General features: G+C 40.4%; 1 protein-coding gene across 3 annotated transcripts in view; it reads right to left on the reverse strand.

Moving 5' to 3' along the window:
* IL17REL (interleukin 17 receptor E like) overlaps window positions 1–20063 on the reverse strand; it is a 65240-nt gene that overhangs the window by 25473 nt on the left and 19704 nt on the right. For 2 of the 3 annotated variants that reach the window (XM_080574879.1, XM_080574878.1), the window contains exons 3-4: window positions 5843–5870; window positions 17–166 (exon numbers count right to left, since the gene is read on the reverse strand). In XM_080574879.1, the coding sequence (XP_080431005.1) occupies window positions 17–166; window positions 5843–5870 (178 nt within the window). The remainder of the gene's footprint in view (window positions 1–16; window positions 167–5842; window positions 5871–20063) is intronic. The other variant, XM_080574880.1, reaches the window with a different exon arrangement.

The raw sequence follows: 20063 nt of genomic DNA on the forward strand, positions 1-20063 counted from the left end.
CAAATCTGCTTCCTACCATCCAGACTCAGAGATCCTTTAATGTTTAAATGAAGAGAGCATGGGCTTCCTTGGACACATTTAATCACTGTTGAGATCTTCATGCTTTTCAGTATCGTAGAAGATAAAGATGTAGGAGCATCATGGCAGAAGCTGTTAAAAATGCCACCTGCAAATGTAAAACACAAAGACAGAGAAATATTGTATACAGGATATTTCAGGGGGAGAAAACACCAAAGTTAAGCTCCAACTCTATTGAAATCAGTAAGAAAGTCACCATTGACTTCAGCAAAGCCAGTACTTTACCAAAGATATCATGGGACCAGAGAAAGTACATAGCTGCTTGACTTCTCTAGCAATGAAGTGGGAAAGAACTATGTTACAGATGGGGTTTCATAATAAATGTCGTAGTTTAGGGAAGTGTTAACCCAAAACAGGAAGGAATCATACTTTAAGTCTAGAGTGCAGCTAGATTAATACTGTTTCTAAGTAACCAGATCTGTTAGATCATGACTAGACTAATAATTTAAGCTCTTTCCATCCCCCCCCCAAAAAAAAATCGTTACCTGCATATTGTGAGCACTCTCATACGTAATTTTCAATTTTAAGAGGGATTGCCTGATGGTCTCAGATGCTGTTAAAATATAATTTTCACACAAGAGGGCACCATTGCATTCCTAGTCATGGAAAAATCCCTCACACCTATGGAATTGTTTTCCCCTTTAGACAAGCACAGCAAGAGATTTATATATATATATACATATATATATATGCACATATATATGTGCATATATATATATATATATTATCCAGGCCTTCTTTAAGGCATAAACAGAACCTCTGAACAGAACTACTAATTATCATCTAATTTTCCTATGCCAATTTGGTCATGCTCAAAAACTTGGGACATGGGTTCATACAGCTGATTTCTGTAGACTAATGCAAAAGAAAAAACAGTCTTAAGGCTCCAGATCTCATCAGTTAGCCATATTTCAACTCTTTCTACTTCTCAGACTGCTCTGAAAAGAAACCATTTATGAATTTATTTCAGTCATTTATGAATTTATTTCAGTCATTTATGAATGTATGTTAATACGGTGGATTTAATCCCCAATGCATTCCTTAGGCTTATCGATCTCATACACATTGTTTGTAGTCCCAAAAATCAGAGTTGAAGAAACTGTCTTAATGAATAGCCAGGGAATTGGTTTTTGTCCCTTGGCTGTGTGGTTTACAATGCAGCACACCTCACTTTAGCTGCAACTACACAACAGCAGTTTCTTTGAAATACTTCCTACCCTACTAACTTCAGTATATAGCATGAAAGTTAAAAGACACCTAAGTAAAACCAAGTATTTCACTGCCCATTCTCCTCCCCCTGGGGAGAGGCTGGAAGAACAAAAAGAAAAAAGAAAAAAGAAAAAAAAAAAAAAGCATTAGACCTTATTAGTCATACTGTTTAACATACTCCTAGAAAGTGCTCAACTATTACGAAGAGCATAGTATGAAACAGCAATGGCATGACACTGTGTTTGCCATAAAATACAGGATAACATAGAATCATAGAATCGTCTAGATTGGAAATGACCTTCGAGATCCTGAAGCCCAACCACCAACCTGACCTACTTGTAGTGGGTTTACATGGCAAGGGTTTGGTAGTGGGGGGGCTACAGAGGTGGCTTCTGTGAGAAGAATCCAGAAGCTGCCCCATGTCAGAAAACAACCAGTTCCAGCCGGCTCCAAAGGGACACACTGCTGGCCAGAGCTGAGCCAATAAAAGATGTTGGTTGAGCCTCTGTGAGAACAGATTTAAGAAAGGGGAAAGAACTGCTGGGCATCAGCAGCTGGGGCAGCAAGGAGTGAGAAGCAGCCCTGCAGACCCCCAGGTCAGTGCAGAAGGGAGGGCAGGAGGGGCTCCAGGCACACAGCACAGTTCCCCTGCGGCCTGTGGAGAGGCCCCTGGTGGAGCAGGCTGTCCCCCTGCAGCCCATGGGTCCCACACGGAGCAGATCTCCACGCTGCAGCCCGTGGAGGAGCCCCCGGTGGAGCAGGTGGATGTGGCCTGGAGGAGGCTGCGGCCCATGGAGAGCCCCCGCAGGAGCAGGCCCCGGGCCGGAGCTGCAGCCCGTGGAGAGGAGCCCACGCAGGAGCAGGGGGTCTGGGGGGAGCTGCTGCCTGTGGGAAGCCCACACAGGATCCGTTTCGGAAGGACGGCATCCCGTGGGAGGGACCCCACATGGAGCAGGAGCAGAGAGTGACTGTGAAGGAGCAGCAGAGGAAAAGCATCAGGGACTGACCGCAGCCCCTATTCCCCATTCCTCTGCACCACTCGGGGGAGGACATGGAAGAAGGTGGATGAGGGGAAGGTGTTTTAGTTTGTTTTCTTTGTTTCTCACCTCTCTAGCTTCCTAGTAATAGGCAATAAATTTTACTAATCTCCCTACTGTGTTTTGCCCATCACGATAATCGTTGAGTGATCTCCCTGCCCTTATCTCAACCCTTGAGCCCTTTTCATGTCTTTTCTCTCCCTTTCCCTTTGAGGAGGAGGAGTGGGAGAGTGGTTGTGGTGAAGCTCGGCTGCCCACCTGAGTAAAACCACCACACCTACCAAGTCCAATCACTAAACCATGTCCCTTAGCGTCATGTCCACCTGTCTCTTAAATACCTCCAGAGATCAGGATTCTAGCACTACTTTTGGCAGCCCATTTCAATGTTTGACAACCATCTCTATGAAGATACTCTTGTATCCAATCTAAACCTCCTGTCATGCAACTTGAGACTGCTTCCTTGCATCCAAACACTCCTACCTCAAATCATGAGGAAAGGGTGCATCCCTCAACATCTAGCCAAGAATTATTGTCAAACACGGATGTCCGTTGACTCACATAAAATATGCATCCACAATTCTCCCAAAGGAAAGGATGCATGGACAGTAGGATGGAGGGACAAAGCACATCCTTACTTATCCCTTCAAGCATGAAGGAAAGTGCTCTAAATGTAAAGATTGAAAGTATATTAACCTGTACAGGAGCACAAACTTTTAGGGACTGCTGCCTGACTGTAAGCAGGGACATTTTTTCTTGGTCATGATTTTTACCTTCAAACCAAGAACAAATAAGTAATACACTGGATAAAATGAAAAGACTCTTTCACTTTGGATTTTCTTTCCATTAATTTTAGGATACATCTTGAGAATTGCAAAAGATGCTCCAAAATTCATTAATAATAATTTAAATGTATCAGATCATGCATGGACATATTAGTTTGGATCTCAATTAATACATAATACAAGGAAGAGTTTACAGAAAAGAATTTCCCTTCTATAAATCATCACAGACACTTCTGTAATCACAAAAGAAGACTCATTTCTGACTATTTCTTCAGTAAACTTCCCTTAGTATCTTTTAATACCCCTTCGCTCCCCCACCCCCTTTAAATAGTTTCCTCTGGAGCACACACCTCCTTTTTCTCACAAGTAGTTTGGTCTACACCTCAGAAGACATAAAGGTATATCTTGCTACACAAACCATCTGCTGAGTAAATCTTGCCTAAATTTTATGTTTGTGAATTGTAACTGTAATTAGCCCTACATGAGAGAGGGATTGTTGCTGTAATAAAAGAATCCTTAATTATGGACACATATAAACCCTGGCATAAAGAAGCCAAGTATTATTATTCAGCATGTAGACACTTTCCTTGTACTTTTGCCATCAGCTTAACCACAGCAGATTATTTTTTTATCTGATGATGCAGCAATCAACCCAGAACTGTCACGACAGCAAAACACACCTTGTGTATCCTTGTATAATAGAAGCCAGAGCTGAGCAATGAATACGCAATAGAAATGATTAGATGGATAATTTGAAGCCTCAGGAAAGAAGATGAAATTGGAGAACAGGAAAAAAAATGCAGAGAAACCCCATTAATAACAGGCCCAGGGCAACTCCCAGTAGAAACTCCTAACTGTTTTCTTTTTTTCTGGTATTTGTACCCTACAAGAATTGTAAGAATCTGAACTACTTAGGATAGTGACAGTGCTAAATCTCTTAGAATCTCTACTGTGCACTAAAATTGCTTCACTGGGGCATCATTCCATGAGTATAAATTGCAGTAGCATTTTAAACCTATTTGCATATGATTTACCACAGTATCTGCTGCATCTGTGCATTAGGATGATTTAACCATCTTCATAAACAAACTAGATACACTCTCCTAAGATAACCACACTGTGCACTTCAGTTAACAAATACCAACATTTGCAACTTAAAAGCACTTGCACCAGTTACGAAACAGATTAAAATGCAGCCTCTCTTTTACAATAGATTTCAATGCACAGTAAATTCAAAGAGTTTCAAAGTTGTGCATCCAGAAAGCATTTCAAACTTGCAAGGATAGTGTTATGTACATGGTGTTATACTGTGCCAAATATATTTTCTGAGTGATTCTTAAATCAGGGGGTCTTGATAAAGTACAGTTAATTTCAAATACTACAGTAACCATTACATACTACTAATAGTTTGGGAGAATGGGAGGGAGAAGGCAGTCAAAGCTCCATTGCCAAACGCTACAGAGCTGATAGCTGTACATTCTGCAGAATAAAGTCATCTTTTTGGTGCAGCTAAAAGCATTGACTACTGCAAAGATGCTTTATTACATAGTTAAGGTCTTTTGAGGTAATTTTACCTCAAAAAATAAACAACAAAATGCATGACTGTAGAAAAGGAAGTATGGAAATTAGTACACACCCATTGTTGCACAAGTGAAGTAGGATAAAAACTAAAAATATGTTTTTTTCATCACTCTTGTAAGGCTGAGCCATCCTACATGTTACTTGTATTAAGGATAGCTGATAAGTCATTTTCAGGCAGCACTGAAAACCCACAACCAGCTCTGCTTCATGTACATCATATTGCAAGATAAGGATCTTCAGTTTACAAATTCTTAAGTGCCTAAAGTTTATATCCAGCTAGGAGTTAAATATCTAGTTTAAGTTTATGTGCATCACCTAAGAACCTTTGGCAGTCAGAAAGAGGGAGAACCCCTCTCACTTCCATCCCAGCACGTAATTCACCTTGTCCTAGGATAGGTGGAATGAATCACCACCTTGTGGTACCAGTAGTGAGTCCCCACTATCTAGATCTGCATTTGTGTAATACCTTGCAATGATTTTAACTCATAACCAACAGTATTGCAAGTGTCCTTCCCTTTCAGACCATGGTTGAAGGGTTTGGTTTCCTCAGCCTGTGCTGCCCAAAGGTATGAAGGCATGCTTCAGCTTGGCAGAGTAAAGATCAATACCCCTGTTTCTCTCTTATTCTATCAACACCCATGTTTCTCTCTTCTTCTCTTCCATGCAGTGTGTGTAACTATGATGAGCTCAGCTGTCTAATACAAATAAGACTCATTCACAGTCCTGGAACCAGCCACTGACGGTTCACTCTGCTTACCAGTAGAAAGCTAATGACTTTTCCATGGGGGACTTTTGACTGCATCCCTTTCAAAGCCACGTTCTTTCTCTCCACCTCAATAGTAAGTGCCCCACAAACATCATGCTTTCAGAATAAGACTCAGGACAGCTGGTATCCCACTGTCCCACCCCACAGCACCAGAATCTCACTCACTTGCAGTTCAGTGCCTGAGCTTCTCCCTGTCTGTGGACACTGCTACATGGATCCAGGAAAGGCCTACCAATTTCCAGTGTTTTGTACAAGGAAACTTGTAGAAAATACCCTGTCAAATGGCATGGTGATGTGACATGACCAGGAAAACGGATTTATTATCAGCAATAAATTATCTTTATCTTCCCAAAAAAAAATGTAGTAGAAAGTGAATGATGTATACTCACTGGAAGGTTTGCTTTTACAATGAATCCCCTGCAAACAGAAACAAAAATATTATAAAAACTTTTCTGAGGAAATGATAAAAATAAATATTACTTAATAATTATACAGAAATATAAACATACCTTAAACAAGTAAGCATATTCACAGACCATAACAGAAATCACTTTCAAAATGAAAAAAGATTTTCAAATACAGTGAAAATGCACACTACTACTTCATATGATGGCCTGATAAGTATAGGGACACAAGATCAGTATTAATCTTATTTTCATGAATTTTCAACTGAGGTGTAACTGTTGTAACAAGTCTCAGGTTCTATCAAATAAAGACATAATTTTATCATGCACTGCCATTTACATTGACCAATAGTTTTTTTTATTGTTTCACAATCAGGCAAAGAAGCTAAGTGATTTTTTAATGGAAGATATCTATAGCTCTTCCAAATGTTAGATGAGTCTTAGAAGATCACACTAGGCCAATAGAAGGAATTATTACAGCAACTGCAAATGAATTTAAGGAATAAGAATTGTCATTTTATTTCTGAGAACTATCTGACTCAGGATCCTGAAAATGAAATTACTCAGGCACAGTGCTTACCATGTTCAAGTGGGCAAGTGTTTTTGTAACAGGCAAAGTGAGCTGACACTGAGATCTGAACAGGTTTCCAGCTATCTTTCAGACAAACTATGTCCATTTTCCCAGTAAAATAAAAACTCAACCACAAACTAAAATTTTATAGAATATAAAAATAGCAAATCTTATTCTGAATACTATGCATTAAGTGCTAAATACAGTCTGTAACTAAACAAACAAATATATTTTTCTCCTGTTCTGACATTCAAGCTTCTGACATAACACTTATACCAGTGTTTCTTACTATATGGCATAAAGTATATTCCCCATTACTTTCCTTTAAAATCAGTGTCTCGTTCACAGAGATACATTTGTCACACCCTCAAACGGAGCAGGTACAGCCTGGACTCTTCTGCTCTCAAATGGACAGGAAGCTCTTAGCCCTCTTAGAGCATTTCACAACCTTATCAGTAAGCCAACAATCTGCGAGTTTTAAAGCCAGAAAAAGTCTCTCAGTGGACATTTGGAAGTTCTCAAATTGTAGAAAAATACAGAGTTGGCAGCCTGGATAAGTACTAGCGTGACATAAAAATAACTGTTGCTTTGTCTTCCACGTGGCCGTCATCCACAGGTAGTTTTGTCCTCCCCATAAACACAGCTCTAGAGCAAAATCATATTATTTCTGAAGGTGTGAAATTACAGCCCTGTGACAGCTGCACATGCGTATGATCTTACCCTGGGTTAGCTGATAAGTGCACACATCATGTACACTTCTATCCTTCGTGGTTGCGTTTGAGTTTTTAGCTAAATGTTTGTTTTCAAAGAAGGCCCTTAGAACAGCTTTGACCAGTATCTAACCTGTATTAGTTATTATTCTCTTCTATTCATTTGTTCATTTGGAAATTTTATATTTAATAATCTCTTCTGGGAGTAGGTTATTATCTTTTATAATTGGTAGTTTGTCACTATGACCCATAAAAGTTGTAGAGGCATAAAATATGGTACCTTAAGTCACTTTTTACAATAAGACAGAGGTGGAACATATTTTTATAGACTGCAAATTACAAAAACTATTTGTGATATTCTTAAAAATATTACTTTGGCTGCTTCTATACAACATTACATCTACACTCGAAGGAAATCTAAAGAAAATCAAACTTCTTTACATAACTGTTCTAAAACAGTATTTCTGATTCAGTGGTTTCATAGAATCCTCATTTCTCCCTGAAGGGCTGAAAAATTTAACTGATGTGACCTCATTTCTGCTGCAATGAGCTCATAGAAATATTTGTCATTTATATATTATTTCTGAAGAAAAGCTTCATTTGTAGTTTGCTAATTTTTCTGATGCAGATTCACCAGTAGAAGGAAGACTATAGCTTTCTGACTAACTCAGTTCAACACTAATCCAATAAAAGTGGAACATGCCAACTCATATAAAACTCCACTGGAATTTTAACTGCAGTTTCAAAGATCTAATTGTGAGTTATTTCTAACCAGACCCTGCACAAGTATGCAGAAGGACAATCTGAATTCAGTGCCTTTTACTTGAGGTCCTCAATGGCCTTAGGGAATGGGATAGACAAATACACAAACAATGCAAAAAAATTCAGTGAGTGAGTGAGTTAGGGAGTTAGCTTTCTTGGTAAGAAAACCAAACTAATGGATCAGCTAATTGCTGAGCCACTGCTCACTGGAAGGAATTAATCTCTCATGAGGTTGATAATTTAGCAAATTACTTCCGTATTTTTAATTTGCCATTTTACAGCCAGACTATTGAAAATATTCTAGTCAGGTGGTTTGAGAGAGTTCCCAATTGCCAGTAAAAATTTCTTAGATTGTCTTCGAAATAGTTGGCTATTACTTTCTCTTTAACCCTTCTTTCTGGTTACCATCGTAGTACAAAAATGTATTAGATAAAAATCAAGATTCCATTGCAGTAAACAACATAAATCTCAAAAAACTCGGAAGATCCAACCTTCACTTAAAGAAGACCAATGTTGCAGATCCCCTGTTATGACACCTTAAAAATGCAAATCATATGTAAATCAATTAAGTTACAGGCAAGAAAACAAACCACCAGTTTCTATGAGGCTGTAGGATGTTCTAGAAAACCTCCTATATCTTCTAGTCTGTCCAGATTAATTCTTGTTTTTCACTACTGCTCATATCAGTCTTGGTCTCTGATCACACAGTAACATCCTGTGTTTATTTTCACATCTCCACCAGAGAAAAAGAAAAAAGAAAAAAAAAAGAAAGAAGAGAAAAAAGAAAGAAAGAAAGAAAGAAACATATCCAGCACTGATTTTGGTTCTGGTAGGGAAACATTTAATGGATCTTGGGTGCGCAAGTTTTTTCGGGGTGTAGAGTTGTTGGGAAGGTTTACATAAATAATCAAGCATTTGCACAAACACTTGCCAGTTACAGCAAACATTTGGTCACAGCACAATTCCTTTTTTTATAAGTGATTTCTTTTTATTGTACAATACCATAGTGTTTTGTTTTTTTCTCTTCTATAATAATTTTGCAAAATAGTCAAAAGAGACCATTTGTCTCAAAGAAGAACTCAAATAAATTAACCAAGTTCCTCTCCCACTTTCTATATCTTTTGTTTTCAGGAATTTTCAGTGATGAATGCAATAGAAAAACGTAACACACTAAAACCAGAATGGAAATTTTCTTCCCCTTTCACAAATGCTGTGGGTGTTTTTTTATGCAAAAATGAGATCTTGAACATGATAGTACATTTTAGTCCAATACAGAGAGCATCTTTGATTCATATCTGCTTTGGCAATGAGCCTAAGCAAAATATACTTACACAATGTACAAACAGTTAGGGATTTTCCTATTTCTCTAGGGTTTTCCCCATTTGTGGTATTACTCAACTGTAGCCAGAGGTTATCTGAACAGACACCACCAACGTGCAGGACTCTGAATAGAAGGTGTGGTGCCAACTTTTTAGCTAGCACAGCAACTTCTCAATCTAAGTCAATTGTAATATCACATTGTGTTATTTAAAGACTGTAGAGAAGAAAGTGAGACCAACAGAGGAAGACCAGGATTTTGGGGCACAGGCGATATTTTCATGAAATGAAATTGCTGAGGGAAAGAAACAAAGATTAGACCTACTTTCCATTTTCTCTTATTCCTCCAGGCACTGAAGCAAAAGCAGTATTGTGAAAATTCTTCCCTGAATGTTTTATCAACCCAGGAAAGAGTTTGAGGCAAATTTGGTTTCACAGTCTGCCTGCCAGCTCTGTTGTACCTGGTTCATAGGTTCATTCTGTAAGGAGTAGTAATATGCCTGAAAATGCCTTAAAATATATTTTGATCATAATTTGGGGCCATGTTGACAACAGATACTCAACATTCATTCATGATCATAGAGCCAGCTAGGAAAGGTGCCCTCCTAGATCTGTTGCTGGAGAACAGATCGGGTCTTGTGGGAGACATGGCAACTGGCGGCCATCTCGGTCATAGTGACCATGAAGTGGTTGAGTTTAGAATTTATGGTGACAGAAGGAAAACTGTCACCAAAACTTCAGCCCTGGATATGGGGAAAGCAGACTTCAGGCTGCTCAGGGAACTAGTCAGCAAGGTCCCCTGGGAAACTGCTTTTGAAGGCATTGGCGTCCATCAGTACTGGTCGGTCTTTAAGCACTGCTTCCTAAAAGCACAAGATCAGGCGATTCCAAAGTATCAGAAGTCAGGCAGGCGGGGCAGAAGGCCGACCTGGCTGACCAGGGATCTTCTACTGGAGCTTAGGCGAAAAAAGAAAGTGTACAGCTGCTGGAAGGAGGGTCAGGCGATGAGGAAGGAATACAGGGATGATGTTCGTGTTTGTAGGGAGAAAATTCGTGTGGCCAAAGCCCAACTAGAGTTGAAGCTAGCCATGTCTGTGGGAGAAAATAAAAAAGGTTTTTTTAGATATGTGAACAGAAAAAGGAGAACCAAAGAAAACATAGGTCAACTACTAGATGGGGAGGGTCTCCTCACAGACAATGACATAGGCAAAGCAGAGACATTTAACACCTTCTTCGCCTCTGTGTTCAACACTGATGATGGGCTTCGGGACCCAGGGTACCCTGAGCTGGAGGACCATGACGGTGGGAATGACAAACTCCCAAGCGACCCTGAACGTGTGCGGGAATTGCTGCTCCACCTGGATCCGTACAAGTCCATGGGTCTGGATGGGATTCATCCCAGGGTGCTTAAAGAGCTGGCTGACGTCATCGCAGGACCTCTCTCAATTATTTTTCAACGATCTTGAGAATCTGGAGAGGTCCCTGTAGACTGGAAGCTGGCAAATGTTGTGCCAGTTTTCAAGAAGGGTAAGAAAGAAGACCCTAGCAATTACAGGCCTGTCAGTCTCACGTCAGTGCCTGGTAAAATTATGGAGAGGATGATCCTTGAAGTTATTGAAGCGCACCTGGGGGACAATGCAGTCATTGGTCCCAGCCAACATGGGTTCATGAGGGGTAGGTCCTGCCTAACAAATTTGATTTCTTTTTATGATAAGATCAACCATCTAGTCAATCAAGGGAAACCAGCTGATGTGATCTTTTTGGACTTCAGCAAGGCTTTTGACAGGGTTTCCCATAGGATCCTACTGGACAAAATGTCCAGCATACAGCTAAACAAAAACATCATGCGATGGGTGAGCAATTGGCTGACGGGCAGGGCTCAAAGGCTTGTGGTAAATGGGGCCACATCTGGCTTGCAGATGGTCACTAGTGGGGTCCCTCAAGGCTCCATTTTAAGACCAGTCCTCTTCAATGTTTTTATAAATGATTTGGATGTAGGACTAGAAGGTGTTCTGAGCAAATTTGCCAACGACACCAAACTTGGAGGAGTTGTGGACTTGGATGAGGGTGGAAAGGCCTTGCAGAGAGATCTGGACAGATTGGAGAGCTGGGCAATCACCAACCACATGGAGTTTAACAAGAGCAAGTGCCAGGTCCTGTACCTGGGACGGGGCAACCCTGGCTATACGTACAGACTGGGCAATGAGACGCTGGAGAGCAGCCCCGCAGAGAGGGATCTGGGGGTTGTGGTTGACAGCAAGTTGAATATGAGCCAGCAGCGTGCCCTGGCAGCCAGGAGGGCCAACCGTGTCCTGGGATGCATCAAGCACGGCATTGCTAGTCGGTCGAGGGAGGTGATTGTCCCACTCTACGCTGCGCTGGTGCGGCCTCACCTCAAGTACTGTGCGCAGTTCTGGGCACCACAGTACAAAAAGGACATGAAACTGTTGGAGAGTGTCCAGAGGAGGGTGACGAAGATGGTGAAGGGCCTAGAGGGGAAGACATATGAGGAGCGGTTGAGGTCACTTGGCCTGTTCAGCCTGGAGAAGAGGAGGCTGAGGGGGGACCTCATCGCAGTCTACAACTTCCTCGCGAGGGGGAGTGGAGGGGCAGGGGACCTATTCTCCATAAACACCAGTGATAGGACTTGCAGGAACGGTGTTAAGCTGAGGCAGGGGAAGTTTAGGCTGGACATCAGGAAGAGGTTCTTCACTGAGAGGGTGGTTGCACACTGGAACAGGCTCCCCAGGGACGTAGTCACTGCACCAAGCCTGTCTGAATTTAAGAGATTGGACTGTGCACATAGTCACATGGCCTAAACTTTTGGGCAGACCTGTGCGGTGCCAGGAGTAGGACTTGGTGATCCTTATGGGTCCCTTCCAACTCGGGATATTCTATGATTCTATGATTCAAAATGCCTACACTAATGTCAGTGAATGTAAAGTGAAAAAAATTTCCCCCTTTTAAGATATCCTCAGCAGAAAAGCTACTACCTACACTACTATCTAAAGCGAAATTGTTGGAGAGGGCAGAGAAAAAGGAACATGACCATATTCTGAAGTTTCCCTCTATTCAAGCAACTTATGTTGTTTGATCACCATTAAAAACAAGCAAGAGGCTGTATGTTGTCTTACAATACAGTCAGTGGGTTGTCTTAATGCAGTATGGTCTGCAAGAACCAATGCTCAAATAGTAGCCAAAAGGCTAATAAAGATGACAAACCTAGTCAAGTTGTTGTTGTTGTTGTTGTTGTTGTTGTTGTTGTTGTTATTGTTGTTATTATTATTATTATTATTATTATTATTTCCTGCCAAGAGGGGATACTCTGCACAAATTCATCGTATTCTACATGGAATTAGAAGGGATCTCTCAGATCACTGGGCCTAGTCCCCTGGTAACTACAGGTGCCACATCACCTAATACCTTTCAAAAACATTTTAAAATAAGACAGGCTTTTGTGTGTACTGCTCCAATGCCAAAGCTTCTCCAGAAGCCCTGTTCTCTGACAACAACAAAACTTTTATTTTTGAAGGCAAACATAATAATGGTTAGTTTGTATTGACTTCTGATTGTGTTTATTACCCTTTCACTTAAATAGATGCTTTCCACCCTGGAATTTACTTCCCATTTATCCACAGCCAGTAAAACATCTTTTCTCAGATTTTGTTTTGCAAGGCCGTAAGAGCCAAACTATTTTATTCTCCTCTAATAAAATAGCCATTCCTTCTTACCATCATCCTCCTCACCATTTATTTCTATTTTAACACGTATTTCCTGAGGCCAGGCAGTTGGACTTAATGATCTTAGAATGTCCCTTCCAGCTGAACTATTCTATTCTATTCTATTCTATTCTATTCTATTCTATTCTATTCTATTCTATTCTATTCTATTCTATTCTATTCTATTCTATTCTATTCTATTCTATTCTATTCTATTCTATTCTATTCTATTCTATTCTATTCTATTCTATTCTGTTCTGTTCTATTCTATTCTGTCCTGTCCTGTCCTGTCCTGTCCTGTCCTGTCCTATTCCATTCCATTCCACTCCATTCCTCTAATGGGGTGGCCAAAGCCATTGTGCAGTTCTGAAGACAGTTTCTATGAGGGTTTATTCGGTGCCTTGTAAAGTGGTAATGCTCTTTGTCTCAACCAGGAGCACCACGAACATATGGTTATATCTGTAGCCATCCTGCAATACTGACAGGAAGCTGCTTACCCCTTTACATGTAAGTAATCCACTATCAGCTTTTCTTTTGTCCATCAGCTTACCCCACTCAATTTGTGGAAGGAAGATCCTACAAATGTGCTGGGCTTTAAGAGTCCCAAATGATTTCTCATGGCCTCTAGTGAAAAACCGGACAAAGATGATCTCAGTCACCTCCATAAAGATAAGGTCTTTGAGAGGTGGACAGCCACAGCCAAAGTGCTGTGGATCTACGCAGCCTGAGAAATTTGGATAGAAACAGATAAGTTTCAGAGCTCTATCATGAACTCCTCAGCCTTCCAACACATTACCATAATTTCTTACAAAGACTTTCAGATACAGAAGTCATCTGGGGAAAACTTCACAAATGGAAACAACTGAGTATGCTTTAGCTTTTCACAGAGCTATTTTCGTACACAAAGGAGATAATGACTTTGCATTTTACATATCCTTGATGCTGGCGAGAACTGGAACCTCCGAAGGCTTTCCCCATTCTATTTTATTTCATTTTAAGCCATTAAGTTTAAATATCACTGCTGTATTTATCTTACCATATGTAAGGAAACAGAAACCTTTACAGTAAGAGAAAGCACAGGGATAATATAATGGTTCCTGACCCACAAAAAAAAAAAAAAAAAAAAAAGTCTTAAATACATCAAGGTCAAGTATGTTGTTAATGTTAAAAAGCATGTTATTAGAAATGGGTGGAAATCAAAAATAATAGGCCAACAGAATACACTTGGAAATTGAATAAAATTGTGAGGTTATTTACCAAGAACTAGAGGAATTATAAGAATTAATATGCTTAATATGAACACTTAGAATTGTTAAGGATTCACAGTTAGTTCTACTGATACACTGTCCCTGAAAGACCTTTTCTCAAAAGGAGCATCTGTATTTGTCTTTTTGTCTTGACGTCATCTGTAATTACTTTCATTGCCAAGGTAAAACTATCTTTCTGGCAAACAAGGTTGTTCTTCAGCTTCTACTGACGCTGTAATCAGATACACATCAATGGCATATAGTGGGATCAGCTAAGAAAACAACTGGACTGTTATCCATGCAGAAAAGAAATAGGCACTAGAAGTTAAGGCAAAGCATTATTTTGGACTACTGTTTTTACAAGACCACCTGGATGTTGCCAGATTTTATTACAGAATGCTAAAAACAAAACATCTCTGAGTCATGACTACATATTATCCAACTCTGAGCAGCAACTTTGTCTGCAAGCATACCAAACTGAACAAAAAACATCCCATCACATGGGTGCAGTGATGAATCTGAGAGGATAAGCCCAACTGAGAAGTGGAATGTTAAGCTTAGCCTCAGAACTGGGCTAATTGAGGCCACACATTTTTTGGATAAGAGCAGTTCCATGTCCAACAGCACAAGTTAAATTCTGCCTGTGTTAACACCATGTTGACGTGCTTCCAATTAAACATTGAGCTGGCAATGAACAAACAGGGAAGAAATTATTGGGTTTATTGAAGAATATTGGACAATCCTCAGCAAGGCTTCACAAGGATCTAAGACATAGCATCTTGCCAATTTTTGTATGCTGCACCATTTGCCCTTTAACTGGTATACGCAAATGGGCAATGAGCCCACAACTTCTTGTTTGTCAAAACTGAAGGCCAGCATTTCCCTTACAGCCTACCAGTACTTCAGTAATGCAGGAGCATGTGACTAATACAAGACCTTCAGGCCCCTTAGATTTTTGTCCGTTTAACTTCTACTATTCGCGTGTAACAGAGATTTGTGTCTTCAAGACAGCATATACTTCCTCCTGCAATATATTGATGCAGAAGAACTTTGTTCCTATATTTTAACTGGACTTCCCCATATTTTAACTGGACTGCATGTGGCGTATAACTTCACCTGACCATTACTGCAGGACAGAACAAGTGAAAGAGTTGGCAGCACAGAAATTGTATCTCTGGGAACTCTTTGCAGTGGCATGCAATCATCCTATAAGTGAATGTCCAGTCAAAACAGTATTGCTTTGAGGTCTCACAACTGGGAAGAATATTCCTCCCTTGTATTTTGTTTAAGGGAATTGTACGTAAAAATAATGCTGTGATACTAAAAGGGCCTACACACAAGCCAACTGCTTTTAAAATTATTGGACCAAAGGGAGCTATGACAGTCTGAAATAAAAGCTGCCTGATCTATTGTGTGCTTCAACTCCAGGACTAGAAGCAGGATTTGCCTGGAGCAACAGCATGCTTTAGCTTCTTCTTTTTTAAAAAATAAATAAATAAATAAAGTCAAACAGTTTGATTTCATGTTTCCTAAAATATTAATACAAGTTGTTAACAAAACAAAATTGCATACAATAGACAAAGTAAAATTAAAATGCACTTTGAATGCCATACCCTCAGCTGGTATAAATCAGCACCATCGCATACATAGAGTGTCAAAAATTTCAGACCACTCAGCTACTTGAAAGGCAAACTAATGTACCAAATCAGCACCTCCAGTCTAACAATGAGACAGGGACATTCTAACACAGTATTAATGGTTATTTCAATGAATGACTGGAGTTCTCATACAGAGGACGATAAAATGGAATCAAGGAAATTTTGGGTGGAAAAGGTCTCTGAAGGTCACCAAGTTTAGCCTCCTGCTAGAAGCAGTATTATGGCCAATACTAGATCAAGTTAGGCATGAATTTGACCAGTCCTTGAAAAACTCAAGGACATAGGTTCCACAACCTCTCCAGATAATTGCTGGTGCCCAGTACTTTGAAGTTAGGACTGTATAATGATCTCTGCTGCCCGGAAGAGGGTACAAGAAAAGTTTAGTACAGATCCCTCAGCAGCACAGACAGGACTGTGACTTGCAGCCACTGGAACCAGTGGGCAGTGAGATTCCATGGAAAAGGAAAAAGAAAAAAAAATAAAGAAAAGAAAAAAAGCAAGAACTGAAGATTATGAAAAGAGACCCCATGGGCTAGATTGGCCCCTCTTGCTGCTGCTGGAGGCAGTGGCTATTTCTTTTGGAAGGCCTTAACATTTCTTATATTCCACCTACTGTCTTCTCATACATCCCAAAACTATTCCTCCGCAAAAGAAGCAATATGTTGCAGGCCTGGCTTTCCCATGCTCTGGCATACACAGCAAGGCCCTCACCATTTTGCTCTGGGCAGCTATTCATTTTTCTTGTGCTTAGAGTCAGTTCCAGGAGCAGAACACTGCCCTGAAATACACTGTGGCCTTTATAGATGATAAATGTCATCCTCCTCACATTCACGACTGTGGAAGACTGGTTTTAACTCCAAACCTTTGAAAGTCAGTTAAAATCTTTCCACTCATTTGAATAAACTTTGGATCAGATCCAAATGTGGGAAGAACTTTTTGCCTATAAAACCTTTAGCTCTGCTCATGAGAAAAGTGCCACTAACACCATTTCCAAGTAAGTCAATTTCTCTTTGTGGATTTTACATTACTACTGATAGTGAAATGAAGCCGTGGTTTGCAGTCATTTGCAAAATGAGATTAAGTCAGCTTTGTGTTCCAAATCTAAAAGAGGCTTTAGATACCTGAAACATCATTTAAGCAAGCTGTAATTATTTCAGCCAAACACCATGATCCATAATACCCCATTAATTGCCACCTAACCTTAAAGGCACCTAAGCTTATTAGGCAGCTCTCTTTCAGACCTGAAAGCTCCCTGGATGTTTGGGACTTGGTACCTAGTTCAAGACCAGTACAGAGCAGGAATGACACCTACCTCACGCCAGTTATTTGGGATAGCATACATCCACTTGTGAGACAACCATGTCCCCTCAGTGTAGCAGGTGGCTGGAGGAGGTTTAATAGTAACGGAGATCAAATTAACAAAGCTCAAGCCTAGCTTCCCTTTCAGAATGGAAGTGTTAGAGAAGAAAAGCAGAATAAGGGCATGTTCCAGCTGTTATACTCCAGCTGTTCAAGTCCAAACCTCAAGGGGCAGCCACATCCTCCTTAACCTGAAGCTGCTCTAACTCTACACAAGTTATCTTTTTGCCATGCTGCCCAGTAAATGAGAGTTTCCCAGGCCTCCCATCAAAGCAGTGATACTGTATAGAGATGAAATGAAAGACTGATGGTCTGAAAGAAGGACAGGCAAGAGAGAGTGAAATTTTAAAGTCAAGTGCTTTCAACATTGAAATAGGAGATCTTTTTCTTACTTCAAAGGCTACTTACATTTTATTTTAAGCATTCATCAAGAAAAAAAAAAAAACTTTGGACGAGTGGGTCTCAGAAGCTACTCTAACTTGTGTGTCTGGGCTCCAGAGAGTGGAGTTAAAACTAACCTTGTGCTTAACTTTTTCCCTTGGCTCACTTGAGGCAGCACCCCGCTGAACATGCAGGTTTCTCATATTGCCCTGACAAATGTTTAATGCTATCTCATGATCTCCATTTAATCTGCATTTAATAACCTAGAGCCATAGGAAAAGAACAGGGTCACAGAATGTGAGAATGTCACACAGATATTATACTGATTTTTATTTTATTTTTTATTTTATTGTATTTGGGGAGGGGGGAGGAGTAGTTCTTAAAAACAAAAATGAGTTTCCTAATCCCTTCCCAACCCTGCCAGTGTGGTTCACAAAGTTATATCAAAATTTAGAACAAGAAAGCAGACTTGGCAATATTCCTTGTAAAAGTTTCAAGACTTTGGAGGCCATATGTCAGGCCTGAGACACACTTCAAAGTCATGGAGAGAAACAAAGGAGCACATGCTTCTGTTGGTTGCAGCTCTCATAAAAATGGTGTTTCTCCCTCTTGTCCTTAGACAAAGATTTTTTTTAAATTGAAATAAGCTTAGAAATACTCCTGATTACAGCTCTTAGTGCTAAGTATTTTTAAATGTTGATTTTGTTTTTATTCTAGCCTTAGCTTGTTATGCTGTTGTGTAAGGATGTAAGGCCATGCAAATGATCCCTCGGGCCATACTGGAAGCAGTGGTATAGTCTAAGACGGCAGTCCTGACAGGCCACTGCATTCCTCCTTGGTGCCATATCATCAGTTAAGGAACTGCTTCCGTTAAGACTTCACGATAAAGATGATAAAATCATCATGATAGGATCATAGAATGGCTTGGGTTGGAAGGGACCTTAAAGATCATCTAATTCCAACCTACCTGCCATGGGCAAGGATGCCACCCACTAGGTCAGGTTGCCCGAAGCCCCATCCAACCTGGCCTTGAACACCTCCAGGGATGGGGCATCCACAGCTTCTCTGGGCAACCCGGTCCAGTGCCTCACCACCCTCTGAGTGAAGAATTTCCTCCTAACCTCTAATCTAAATCTCTCTTCTTTTAGTTTAAACCCATTCCCCCTTTACCTGTCATTATCTGGCTCTGTAAAAAGTCACTCTCCGTCTTTTTTATAAGCCTCCTTTAAGTACTGAAAGGCCACAATGAGGTGTCCCCCAGAGACTTCTCTTCTGTACGCTGCACATCCCCAGCTCTCTCAGCCTTTCTTCATAGGACAGCTCCTCCAGCCCTCTGATCATATTCGTGACCCTCATCTGGACCTGTTTGAACAGGTCCGCATTCTTCTCGTGCTGGGGGCCCCGGACCTGAATGCAGTACAGATGGAGCCTCGCAAGGGCAGAGCAGAGCTCCCTTGACCTGCTGGTCACTCCTCTGTTGATGCAGCCCAGGATGCAGTTGGCCTTCTGGGCTGCAAGCACACACTGCTGGCTCATGTTGAGCTTTTTGTCTACCAGAACCCCCAAGTCCTTCTCTGCAGGGCTGCTCTCAATGAGTTCTCCACCTAGAGAACTCATGTCTGTGATCGTCCTAACCCAGGTGTAGCACCTTGCACTTGGCCTTGTTGAACCTCATTAGGTTCACACAGGCCCACTCCTCAAGTTTGTCTATGTCCCTTTGGATGGCATCCAAGATATATGAGTAGTTATAATTGTGCTTGCTTTTCTTTCTCTAGCCACAGCAGAGAGAGAAAAGTTGTCTTACTGCATGTAGATGAGAAACTTTTTTCTTCTTTTCAGCTGTACACTTGAAAATCTTGGAGAGAAAGGATTTATTCCCTAAATATTAATATTTGGATTTTTATGGCATGTGAAATTCTTAATCCTACATCAGAAACCTATACCAGAACCCCTGCATATATGCCTCTCTTGTCAGGAGCAACAAAAGCCAAAAAAAATATTCCCCTGAAACTGAGTACAGGAAAATAAAAAATTAAAAAATAAATCAAAATTTGCTGTGTAGAAAAGCTCTAATGAAAATATCTATACTATGAATTTTAGTTGCGATATCTGAAGTTCGAGATAACTAATATAGGAGCTAGTTATAAATAAATTTGGAGATTCTAAGGAAGAATAAATCTTATAAAATATAAAATAATAAGTAATCACTTTAAAAGTCATTACATAGCCTATTTCTCTTTTAACTGTTAATTCATAATTTTGAGGGAAGGGGGGTTAAAAAAACCTAAGGGATAATCGTCTAGTTTAGGTTTATCTTGTGTATCTTCACATACTGTAGTTGCTAAAGTTAGCACAGGTCCAATTAAAGGTGGCAGAGGTCCAAAAGAAGTGGTTCCAAAGAGGCAGGATTCCACCACCTTTACAACAGCCACATTGTTTCACCTGACTCTCCTGATCGCACAGTTGTCCCTAGAGGCAGCAA

This window comes from Anser brachyrhynchus (assembly GCF_964034855.1).
Source record: "Anser brachyrhynchus genome assembly, chromosome: 1".
NCBI classification, from domain to species: Eukaryota; Metazoa; Chordata; class Aves; order Anseriformes; family Anatidae; genus Anser; species Anser brachyrhynchus.